Source organism: Engraulis encrasicolus, chromosome 3 (genome assembly GCF_034702125.1).
Source record: "Engraulis encrasicolus isolate BLACKSEA-1 chromosome 3, IST_EnEncr_1.0, whole genome shotgun sequence".
NCBI classification, from domain to species: Eukaryota; Metazoa; Chordata; class Actinopteri; order Clupeiformes; family Engraulidae; genus Engraulis; species Engraulis encrasicolus.
In genome coordinates this window covers 14,416,783-14,428,545 of record NC_085859.1, presented here as the reverse complement: position 1 = coordinate 14,428,545, position 11,763 = coordinate 14,416,783, and the positions used below count along the sequence as shown (strand labels likewise).

The following is an 11,763-nucleotide window of genomic DNA, read 5'->3' as shown; positions in this document are numbered from 1 at the left end:
TTTCAACAAAACATGTAGTTACTGCACTTTGTCTTTGAAGGGCAAAATAGTTTCCCTACTGTCAACCTGGACAGAGCAACTGTTGGGGGGTGCTTTTCCCCATTCAACAGCCCTATTGCGAATGAGAAAGAGACCTTTAAAGTGTGCCTTTGTGAGATATTGAATTATGCACTAAGACGTCGGCCATGTGGACAAGTCATTCCTTATGTAACACAATTGGTGCTTTTTTGTTTGTTTGTGCCATTGGCTACATGTTAATTGGCTCAAATTATGTTTGTCTTAACAGGATATATAAAGAAAAACTATTTTGTAAATGTTAAGTTTAACCACCTCTGAGAAGGTAAGGTAGATTCCTGTTGTCAAGCAACAAGACAAATACATTCGGAAACTGTGAAGTTAGCAAGTCCATGAAATAGTGGGATATGAATTAATCGACATTAAATGTGCAACACCATAAATCAATACATGAAGGAAAATGCAAAATTCATGTTTATACAGCAGTAACATCCCTAAATCAATCACAAAATGAGCATAGGTCAATGTGTGTTTCAAATTAAAAGTTTGGTTATAGTCATTTCAATAGTCATAAAGTGGTAACTCTTTCAACCATATTGACACTTGATGCAACACCCAACTGCAAAAATGCAGCAGATACGTTGCAAACAAGTTGACTTTTATATTTGTCATTTTTTAAACCCCAGATGTTTAATGTATTCCTCTGAAATGAAATAAACATTTGTTTTCTGTTGTTTACTATTTAAATAGTTATTTTAATGTCTGACAGTGAAACAGTTAGTAGAGAAAGTGCGCTCAACTCCGAAAAGTTTCTTACAAGGTCCTTGGGTGCGAGCAAACAGCAAAGTTCATGTTCAAGTTCATGACAGTGAAACAGAAAATGATGCTTGTGCGCAGGCCCGCCGACAGGAGGGACAAAGGGGCCCATTGTCCCGGGACCAATGAAAGGAGGGCCCCAGGATTGGGACCCCAACACATTGCATGTATTGATGAAGAGGGGGCCTTTTCAGATGGTTTTGTCCCGGGCCTGGCAAAAGCTGTCAGCTTGACAAAGCTCCGCTACCAGGTCAGCATTTCCACCTGCTGGTGGACTTCAGTACCACATGCAACTGGATCCACCCATGCTCTTTCTGCCCTGTAAATTCTGATCCAACATAGAAGGCCTTTAACACACATATTCAGTGCCAATCACAACACATTGCAGGAACTGTTTGAATCATTTTAGATGCTTATACTCTATATTCATAATATAATACTGATATTTTGGACACTGCTGCCTCAGAGTAGCCTGATAAACCAGACTAAATTTGGATGTCTAATTTAGTCTGGCCTCGATGCATAATCCATCCGAAGATTGTTGATGAGAACAACCTTCCCTCAAAACCCTGCCCGCTTTGATTCAAAACACATCTTTGCGTTGTAATTGGTTTGCCAGATTCATGACATTCTGGCTTCATTGAATCATTATGCGAGGCCAGACCCACCCGTAGACAAAACATTTTGCCGTCCAGCGGGTGGCGCTGGTTCACCAGGCTAGCCTCAGAGGCCTATCATATTTCAGAGTCAGCTTGGCTACTTCATCAAGGGAGGACTAGTGAGGACATTGCTCAGAGTGAAAATCCAGGTTAGTAAATCATTGGATGTATGTGCAACATTCAAATAGTACCACTTTCCACCTACAGGAAGCAATCATATATTGGCAATGCATTTCAATAAGCGTATGAGATAAAGGCAATGTTTTAGTGAGAGGGACAGTATACTGTATAAAAGTACCTTCCTTGCTCACTCTAAACTATAGCAATCCACCTGGGTGTAATACTGGACAATCACAAGGTAAATTTGAGGTGTCATTGATCCTCAAGGGCTTCAACACTGCTGAGCTATTGTGTTATTGTAGATCAGTAAAGGGTCTAAGCGGTTAGAGCGTCAGACTTGTAGCCCAAAGCTTGCCGGTTCGACTCCCGACCCGCCAGGTTGGTGAGGGGAGTAATTAAACTGTCCTCTCCCTTATCCTCCTCCATGACTGATGTAGCCTGAGTACGATAGGCCTATATCTGTTTTACTGCACTGCTCCCTTGGGGCACCATTGCATGGGTGAGGCATATATGCAATTTCGTTATGTGCAGTTTGCACTTGTGTGCTGTGAACTGCTGTGACACGATGACAATGGGAGTTTCCTAGTGCACAGTAAAAACTGGAGTGTCAATTTTACTCTTTAAGAGTTAAATTTAACCCCCTGTCAGATAACATTTGGTCCCGCTCAAAAATAGTGTAAAATTTACTCTTTGGCCAGTGTAAGATTTTTAGAGTTAATTTTACTCTATTTTGTGTCAAAATTAACAATGAGGTGTGTAAAAATATTTAACACTATAGACAGTGTAAGATTTTCAGAGTTAATCTGACTCTACATTGTGTCGAAATTGACAATGAAATGTGTAAAAACACTGATCTCTTTACACTGCCAGAGTAAAATTATTTCACTACATAGAGTAGTTTCCATTATTGAAATACACTAAATAGTGTATATTTATTTCATTTTATATTAAATTAGTTCACTACATAGAGTAGTTTCCATTATTAAAATACACTACATAGTGTGTATTTATTTCATTTTATATAAAATTATTTCACTACATAGAGTAGTTTCCATTATTAAAATACACCACATAGTGTATATTTATTTCCTTTTATATAAAATTAGTTCACCACATTGAGTAGTTTCCATTTTTTAAATACACTATATAGTGTACATTATACTACTGAAATAGTATTGCTTTTAACTGCTATAACATAAGAAAATACATACAATCAAAGTACTGTAGCAGCATTTATTTGCCAATAACTCCTCGGAGAAAACAATGTGGTTCAATGTACATAGCGAGTCATTCTCTCCATTCTTGGATAAGGAAGATCATCAACATGAAAAGCAACAAAATCTTTTTTTCTTTTTGGAAAAGCAACAAAATCTTTGTCCGAGTCACTTCAGAAGCAAATAAATGTTCTTGAACAGCTTCTGTAAATAAAGGTATGGTGAGCAGCACCTTTTTGTCCTGTATGATCACAACTGAATGACAGACTCTTTTGCATGCTCATGAATTTTCTGGACAATATCTTCCAAAAGTAGTCACAACAGAAATGACAGAGGCACAATTATTTACAAGGTGCTGTGAGGATAATGCTGGCTCTGACTCAACTTCTGCCCCATATGGCTGTTCTGCTGGATTTGCATTGCCACTACCCCAAATACTTTGACAGTGTGGTGATTCAACATCAGCAATAACACACACACTATTCACATGGCACTTGCCCCCCCCAAAAAAAAGAACAACAACAACTATTGAACAAACATGAGCATCCCACTTGGCCACATTGAAGATAAAGAGTCCTTCCCGTACAGAGCCCATGTAATAATTTGAGATGCCTTCCAAGATTGTTCGTTTACTCCACCAAGATCATTTAGAAAGCACTAAATTGTTTAAGGTGATACTGTCCCATTTTTGGAAATTATTTTACATTATTTTACACCTCCCCTTGAGTTCAATAATAGGGTTTTACCTTTCTCCTTTACTTTCAACTGTTCTCTGGGTATGGCAGTGCAAACTTTACCTCCAAGCTAGCAGTTAACATTGAGTCCTATGAAACCAGCTGGTGGCTAACTGGTGTCATAGGACTCAATGTTAACTGCTAGCTTGGAGGTAAAATTTGCACTCCCATAACCCGAGAACGGTTGAAAGTATACGAGACCGGTAAAACCAAGGGGAGGTGTAAAATAAGCTTTTTCCAAAAATGGGACAGTGTCACTTTAAAGGACCACTTCAGTCAATTTCAATAAGCTGTTGCATTGCTCACGCTACCCTTGACTTGTCAGAACCCGGTGATGCCATTTTTTTTCTTTCAGAGATCTGAGCTATTGTAATGGGGGCAGCTTTTGTTTACTTTTTAAAAATTCTTAACATAGGCCTACTACAAAAATTTTCTCAAGAGGTATCACTGTTTGCTAGTTGTCTGCTGATGTTGCATAACCTTTTTAATGTTTTTGGGAATAAATCAAGATGTTTTTTTTTTAATGTAAACAAACACCTGCCCCCATTACAATGACCAGGATCTCAGAAAAGGCTGGAAAAAAATCTCAGGTACTGACAATTCCAGGGTAGTGTGAGCATTACAGCTGCATGTTGATAGTGGCTTAAGTTATCCTTTGAGTCTAACGCACCATTCTAGCTCGTAACTCTGCAATTCTTGGCGTTTCCTTAGTTTTCCCTACATCAATGTTGTAAATGGAAGTTTGGAGAAAAGTGAAAAAGTTGTTCAAGGCAGGACTGTAAGATGTACCAAAGACAAAGTGGGCCTTGAAGAGTTCATCCAGGGCTCCGACTGAGGTGGTGCCTTGGCATGGAAGTGCGTGCTTGTCGATGGCAATGAAGAAGGAGTGAATGCTGCTTTTTGTGGGTCCCTGTGCAAGGAGGTAGGGCTGACGGCTTTCAGTGATGTTGTCTAGATGCTGCTGCAGGCTTGTTCCCGTCTATGACAAAACACATTCAATAACACAATTTATTAGAACAATAACATGACATCACTCTCTATTCAATCTCTATTTTTATCTATCTTATATATACTTTTTTAACCTCCTGGTCCTGTGTTGTATGTATGCTGTCTGCTGTTTTTGCACAATCTGTATGTTACTGCTGCAACAAATGAATTTCCCCATGACGGGATAATAAAGGGCATACTATACTATACTCCCCGACTATAAATGGTGTGTGTGTTTGTGTGTGTGTGTGTGTGCCGGGGGGACGGTGGTGGTCTAGTCTGGTCTAAGGAAAGGCTTCATGTATGGGGTATGAAGTGTTGTTGGAGTGGAGGGGTGGTGGGAGGACTTGATTCATTGTTAAATATAATTCTAGTGTACCTTTTGGAATTTGATGAGGTGATCCACTGCATTAGATGCTGATATCTTCCCTGGCTTCTTGCGTCCCTGTGCGGATGGCGGTAGCAGATGTAGCAGCAGTATGATGGCAGACGTATCACTGTCCCAGCCTTAAGTCAAACAAGCATCATGTTAACATTCAGCCATACTTTTCCACCGTCCTCAATATATTTAGCAACATGCTTCTCCACATTCAAAGACTTACCATTTTCAACTTCAGTGGATGTCTCAGCATTGTGCATCAAATCAAGAAGGTCTGTGGAGGGGACCAGTCCATGGCTTTCCTTAATGACTCTTGCCCTGAAAGTGGTAGGCCATCGCTCCAGGAATTTATTGGCAGTCTGCTCGCCAAACATCAGTCTGAAATCCTGCTCTACCTGTAATTTGAAAAGGAAAAAAAGACGAAATGGAGGACAACTGAAGTCAGTACCTTGTGCAACATTTTACAATAGGCCTCACTCTTCAATCAAGTCAAGTCAAGTCGTCTTTATTGTCGATTTCTTTACATTACTGGTCATACAAAGAATTTGAAATAACATTTCTTACTTTCCCATGCAGACATAGACGTAGACTTTAGGTGTGGACATAGACAATTTGACATAGACAATGAGACATAGACAATACGCATACATTACACCTAGAGTACCTATAAAATACCATTACAGACATATAATGAATGTAGAACTAGATGTCTTACCAGTCCTGGTGTGTCCAGGAACCGTGGAAAAACTGAGAAGACCTCTGCAGATTTGTCATGGTCATTGACCATTGCTTGGCGATAACTGAAGGTGGTTTTCATTTTTTCACGGATGGTTTCCTCATCAGCAGAATGTCTCAACACAGCGATAGCGGATTCCACTTCCTCATCAGTCAGGACTTCGGCAGTAAAGGGTGTAGTACGTCCATGGCCTGGCCCACCAACTTTAAAACAAAACAATTTTGTTGTTAATGTTTAGAACTGCACAGTTGTATATCTTCCTTTAAACACACTTCACAGGTTGACCATTCACCCACATTATAAATGTTACCTTTAGGAGATTTAACTGCTGGAACTCTTTCCTCAGAAGCCTTTCGTTGAATGGTCTTCAACCGCCATGCAATGTATCCTGAACCACTTTCCGGATCGTAGTAGTGTTCCTATGTATAATATACAGTATGCACAGTATAATGTACACTCATACGGTAACACTTTATTTTAGTGTTACATCTATTAGCACTAGCACATACAATGTTAATGCCTGTATACTGTATAAGTAACTTGTAAGGCAAGTACTAAGCAAAATCAAACATTTGTTAGGCATGTGTTTGCAAATGTCTTGTTCATGCACAATTAGGGATTTATGACCAATATAACTTTAAGGACCTAACAAATGTTTGACTTTGCTTAGTACATGCCTTACAAGTTACTTATACAGGGATTAGCATTGTATGTGCTGTTGTTTATAGATGTAACACTGAAATAAAGGATTACCATTCAAACAAGCAACAGTTTGAAGGGGTGATATATTGTAAAACCTTTACTTACATAGCCATTCTGTGAGTATGGGTCTTCAAGATATGGAAACAGAGCAATAATCCCCTGTGCATACATCACTTTCACACTCCGCGGCGGCGAGGTCCTGGTGTATTCAATAAACAACATTATTAGAGGACACTGAACACCATAATCGAAACTATAATTGCAATGATGTTTAACTGTCTCATGATAACACTGACCTATACTTACCCATGTGTTTCCGTCATTTCTGCAGCAAGTATGTTGATGAGCCGTCTTCTGGTTGAATCTGTGATTGATTTTGTTTTTGCATACTCCTCGATGATACGGTCACCTCCAGGCTTTGTAGTCAGGATTTTTTCAATCAGCTAAAAGATAACATATGCAGCAATGTAAGTACAAGAGAGTCCTTGTGCACAACCCTTCAGCAATGCAGGTGCAGGTGTGAGGCAGGAGGAGGTGAATCAATGAACAAAAGTCAAGAGACACCGCACACTGCTTACTTTTCTTTACTTTACTTTATTTTTTAGAGCGAACAACGCGTTTCGCCCAATGCGTCATCAGGTTCGCAACCTGATGACGCATTGGATGAAAAGCGTTGTTCGCTCCAAAAAATAAAGTAAAGTAAAGAAAAGTAAGCAGTGTGCGGTGTCTCTTGACTTTTGTTCATATATGCAGCAATGTATTTTGAAAAACTGTTGGTAATTCTGAAACAAACAAGATACATACACGATGTGCAAATTAAACCCCCTATATCCACCCACACCCACAAACTCACAGTTTTTTGCTTCATAGTTGATGCGGCAAGGCCTTTTAGGTTGACTGCCTTGGGCTGCAACGGGTTCCTCAGCTGGCTCAAGGGGTTCCTCAGCTGGCTCAAGCAGGGAGAAGTTGAGGATCACTGTGTCGTCAGATGCAGTAGACCCTGGAGATGATGTGAACTGAGGGTTACCTGAGCATTGGAAAATATTAACACAATTACATTACATTACATTTAGCTGACGCCTTTTAACAGAGCGACCTACAAGGAGGAAATTCAAGCAAGTACAGAGTAAGGGGTTGGCACAGAGTACAGCAGTATACAAGTAATTAGTAGCAAAATTTAGATAATAAACAAAGATATCTAGGTGCAGTGTACAGTTGCAACAGCATTGTCCAACACATGGTCAAATAAAATGTAGCAAAAAAATAATAAGATACATAAAAAAAGTGTTAAACAATGGCTTCTAAGCAGTGGCTTACATAGTTCAACACTTCCACCTAAATGATGTATGTGTAAATCATATGCAAGTAGGCAACACTTACCAGGTGCTCCATTGGCCAATGAAACTAGGAAAGGTCCATGGAACTCTTTTACGAGCTCCTCAAAAACCTCGGCGTCTACCTCTGTGTTAGACTGGTCATAAACTTTGAGGTCCAACCATCTGTCTTCGGGGATGTTGAACTTCAAACTCACTGGAGTAAAAAATAAACAGTGCACAAAATGATCTGATGAGAAATAATTGCAGTATGTCACCACTTTAAGTTACATTAAGCTACATTAAGATAGGCCTACTTTCAATTCAAATTAGGCGACTAACCTTCTCTCAAGAAATCATCAAACGTCAGTTCAAGCATCTTTATGTACTTCTGCACTCCACCAAATGAGACACGCAACAGCATTTTCTGTTAAATTTGAGAAAGTTGAGAAACTGTTAATACCCGTCAACATATTCACACATTAACACACTCACACAGTTGGATCAGGAACACTAACGAGCTGGTTTGTAGGATACCTGTATGGGAGGCACTGATCAGAACATGAAACACAGTCATCCTTTTCCATGTCCTTATGAACTTCTTAAAGCCAACTGAGTTGCCTCAACACTACACATCCACATAACATCTGTTAAATAGATGATTGCATATAATTATTCAGCAAAACATGGGAAAACAGGTAAATTGCTCCTAATTGCAGTATCCAATCACGTGGCCTCTCTCTCTCCCTCTCTCTCTCGCTCGCTCACACACACACACACACCTTCCCCATCACACTCTCTCCTCGGTTCACCCATTTGCGCTGGCCTTCAGCTGCACCAGTGTTCTAAACAAAACAGCTGTCAGGTCACACACACATACACACGACAGAGCGAGCCTGCCAGCGCGCGTACACACACCCTTTCCACACTCATATCCCCTTCCTCGTCCATTAATTGGATTGCATTTACCAAACTTGCAAAAATAAAGGCTAGTCAGCAGATGACTCTCAACTACTACAACTTTCAAAGCAACTGAAACGCGTCGACAACAATACATCCTTTCCTCTTCCACTCACACTCAAAAACACCAGAGTTGACACCAAACCCATATTTAACGCATGTGTATGATTACCGGCATCGAAGACTTGGCAAGCCATGCAGGGACTAGTTCTAGATGTAGCTATGTTACGTGACGAATCAACAATCACTTTTATATACTACACGTGTGTCCACGCATGCCCAAACAGAACATTCCTGGTATCAAGCATCAACCACGAGCGGGCAATGTTTAGCGTGCTAATCTATGAGGTGGACGAGTAGATGAATCTCTCAAATCTACAACTTACCATAAAACTGAGCAACACTTAACTGTAAACGGTTCCCAACACTAACATATTCTTAATGTTAACATTGAGCCACAAATTAAGCACAAGCACATCACCTTGCAAAACATTGGGCACGTTCTGAAGTGAACTTTTGAACCGTTGCAATGCTAATGCCATTGGGGGAAACCCATACAATCTGGAAAACCACGTTGTCAAGCTAGCTAGCTTAGCACTACATTTTGGTACGGGTAACCCAAACTCAGCAAACAAGAGAAAACTTCAATACTCACCACACCACACGGCGTCAGCATGCAAGCAAATGCAGTCGGATCTTGTTTTCATTTAAAACAACTATTCATCAGCCTTCTTCTAAAAGCTATGTAGCCTAGTATTGCAGTCGAATGCATCAGTGAAAAATACTAATTGGCTAGCATACATATATGCATGCCTAATTTAACCTAATACACATACAGTACAGTAGTCTATCATCAGCATCAGTGTATTGAAAAATGTTGGTCATAAACAGCAAAAACTCGATAAATATTCAAATCCACTTACCACGCAGGGAGAGAAACGACTTCCAACATGCCATGCCAGCTCCAGCTCCGGTTCTAGAATTTTCGCGGGGAATCATCACCCTGCAGAGTTATTTTGTCTGAGGAGTTACTCTGCCTATTGTTATAACCTCTCTATCAAGAGAAAAATAGATTTACACTGAAATGTTGACACTCACTTTTTTACTCTCACTTTTGACACTACCATTTGGACGAGTTTGCTCTGCCTATTGTTATAACTACTCTATTCAGAGGAAAATGCGTTTACACTGCAATATTGACACTCCATTTTTTACTGTGTGGACTTTCACAATTCAGTAAAAAGATAAATGTATTGCAGTTCACAAAACCATTAATCAAATCATTAACCCTTCCCATTAATGACAAACACCCATCATTGATTGAATAACTGTCTATGAAATGTAGAATAAAAATGCACAACTGGAGTTTATTTTACAAAAATGATCTTGATTTCCCACTATGCATGAACTGCCCAACAAAACACACAACACATTACATTTAACAAATGGTGATATTTTATTTCCATAGGCCTACTGATAAGATTACTGATCCAACAGAATACCAATCCTCAGACACATCATCACACAGATATGATTTAATATGTACATTGAGTTATTATGTCTTAAAAAGGATGAATAAAACTAATAAATATACGGCTCTTAGTTTTTATGAGATAAGGAGAGGAAAATACCCAGATCATCTTGCATAAGGTAAGCAAATATAAGAAATATGTATCCAAAATAATGTTTTCCCCCCAAGAAATCTGCTATTGTAAACAAGTGTAAATATTCTTTAGAATTTAAGAACAGTCAAGACTTGTCCTAGAGCTGAGTAAGAGCATATCTCTGAATAGAGAGCAAGTGGAGTGGGTTCAAAGCTTTCCTTTCAACCAAAATATATCAGGTGTTTCAGGGTGTACAAAACAGGTTTGGATAGAAGCGCAAGCCCTCGACTGAGTCGTCACGACAAATGTGTCCCATCTTCTCCGCCAGCAGCAGCCTCTCCTTGGCGAGAAGAACAGACAGCCCCAAAAGCTTGGCAAACTCCTCTGCGGTCAAGGAGCCCTTGTCGGACACATTATCCAATGCGGAGGCGATCATCTCCTCCTCGCTGTGGGACTGCAGCTGGACCACCATCACACCGCTGTCAAACACTCGGAGCCTCAGTGGGAGTTTCAGCGGCTCAAACTGCTTGCAGGCGTTCACCAAGTCCTCAGGCGACAGCAGTTCCATTCCTCTGGCCCTGTTGACCAGGCAGTAGACCTCGGTGAGGGCCATCATCCCTCCACGCTCCTCCAGAGGGGCCTGCAGCATAGTACCAAGTTGCTTGGCCAGCTGCAAGTGGTAGTGTGTCCCTGAGCCGTGGGTATCCCTTGTGACAGGGTTGGCAATGCCCATGCTGAGTAAATAGGACTTGAAGCGGATGGTCTCGTCCTCCGTGATGTCCCCTTGCTTGTCCTTGATTTTGTTGGCGATGGATCTTGACAGCTCCACCATCTCTTTTGCCTTCACCATGAGCTTGCTGAGGTCCTCGAAAGCCTCGGAGATGCTCTTGTCGGTTTCCTTGCGCTTCTCCTCCAGCTTTCTCTCAATTCCCACAATCCCAACTGCACGGGTTCTTCCTCCTGCGCGAGATCCTGATGTGGTTGGGATGGGTTGAGAGGCTGGTGTGTTCTCCCATCTCTTCTGTGTCATCTCCTCCGACAGTCTCCGGTTGAACTCAATCTGCCCGTGCTCCTTGAAGGACAACTTGATGAAGGAAAACTTGCTGTGCTGGTATGGACCAGGTTCCTTGTTTTCAGTGCATGGGTGCAAATGAACCACTATCTTTGCGCTCTTACCAATGCCAGCTGCTTGCTCCTCGAAAAAGATAACCTGAGATAAGGGTAAAGAAATGCAGCACTCGTGATTTTTCTGATCTCTCCATATCAGCCGATGGGTAGTCAGCAGAGCTATTCCCAAGTCAAGTTTGGCTTTATCATCTCCATCATACAGTCTGACACCTCTTTGCTGTATCACTAACGTCTCATTTATTTCCAATAAACCGTTAGTCCACGAGAAACGATCCATTTCGTCGATTTCGCTGATTAATATTGCGAACTTGCAGCACGCTTTAGCGCACCAATATTTACTTCCTGTCTTTTCTAGTATCAACCGCTTCCTGTCAAGGAAAAGCCAAAGGTGGCATC

General features: G+C 40.7%; 2 protein-coding genes across 2 annotated transcripts; both read right to left on the bottom strand.

Annotated features, from left to right (window-relative positions):
• Positions 1 to 4,105: 4,105 nt before the first annotated feature.
• Positions 4,106 to 6,903, bottom strand: LOC134445245 (uncharacterized). Its single transcript, XM_063194321.1, has 7 exons — positions 6,669 to 6,903; positions 6,468 to 6,561; positions 5,971 to 6,079; positions 5,640 to 5,863; positions 5,148 to 5,319; positions 4,925 to 5,052; positions 4,106 to 4,537 (listed from the first exon to the last, which is right to left on the bottom strand). Exons 1-7 carry the CDS (start codon positions 6,683 to 6,685, stop codon positions 4,220 to 4,222), a joined length of 1,062 nt encoding a protein of 353 aa, XP_063050391.1. The 5' UTR covers positions 6,686 to 6,903; the 3' UTR covers positions 4,106 to 4,219.
• Positions 6,904 to 10,072: 3,169 nt separating this feature from the next.
• On the bottom strand, positions 10,073 to 11,721 carry vps36 (vacuolar protein sorting 36 homolog). The gene has a single exon (XM_063194320.1). It carries the CDS (start codon positions 11,642 to 11,644, stop codon positions 10,484 to 10,486), a length of 1,161 nt encoding a protein of 386 aa, XP_063050390.1. The 5' UTR covers positions 11,645 to 11,721; the 3' UTR covers positions 10,073 to 10,483.
• Between the last annotated feature and the right edge of the window lie 42 nt (positions 11,722 to 11,763).

Bases quoted from the DNA above. Each gene is read 5' to 3' on its own strand.
- LOC134445245 (XM_063194321.1), bottom strand. The intron at 6,080-6,467 runs GTAAGTAAAGGT...TATTATACATAG, and splicing joins CATACTCACAGAATGGCTAT to GAACACTACTACGATCCGGA. The intron at 5,053-5,147 runs GTAAGTCTTTGA...GTTTGACTTAAG, and splicing joins ATCCACTGAAGTTGAAAATG to GCTGGGACAGTGATACGTCT.
- vps36 (XM_063194320.1), bottom strand. From the start codon at position 11,644: ATGGATCGTTTCTCGTGGACTAACGGTTTATTGGAAATAAATGAGACG.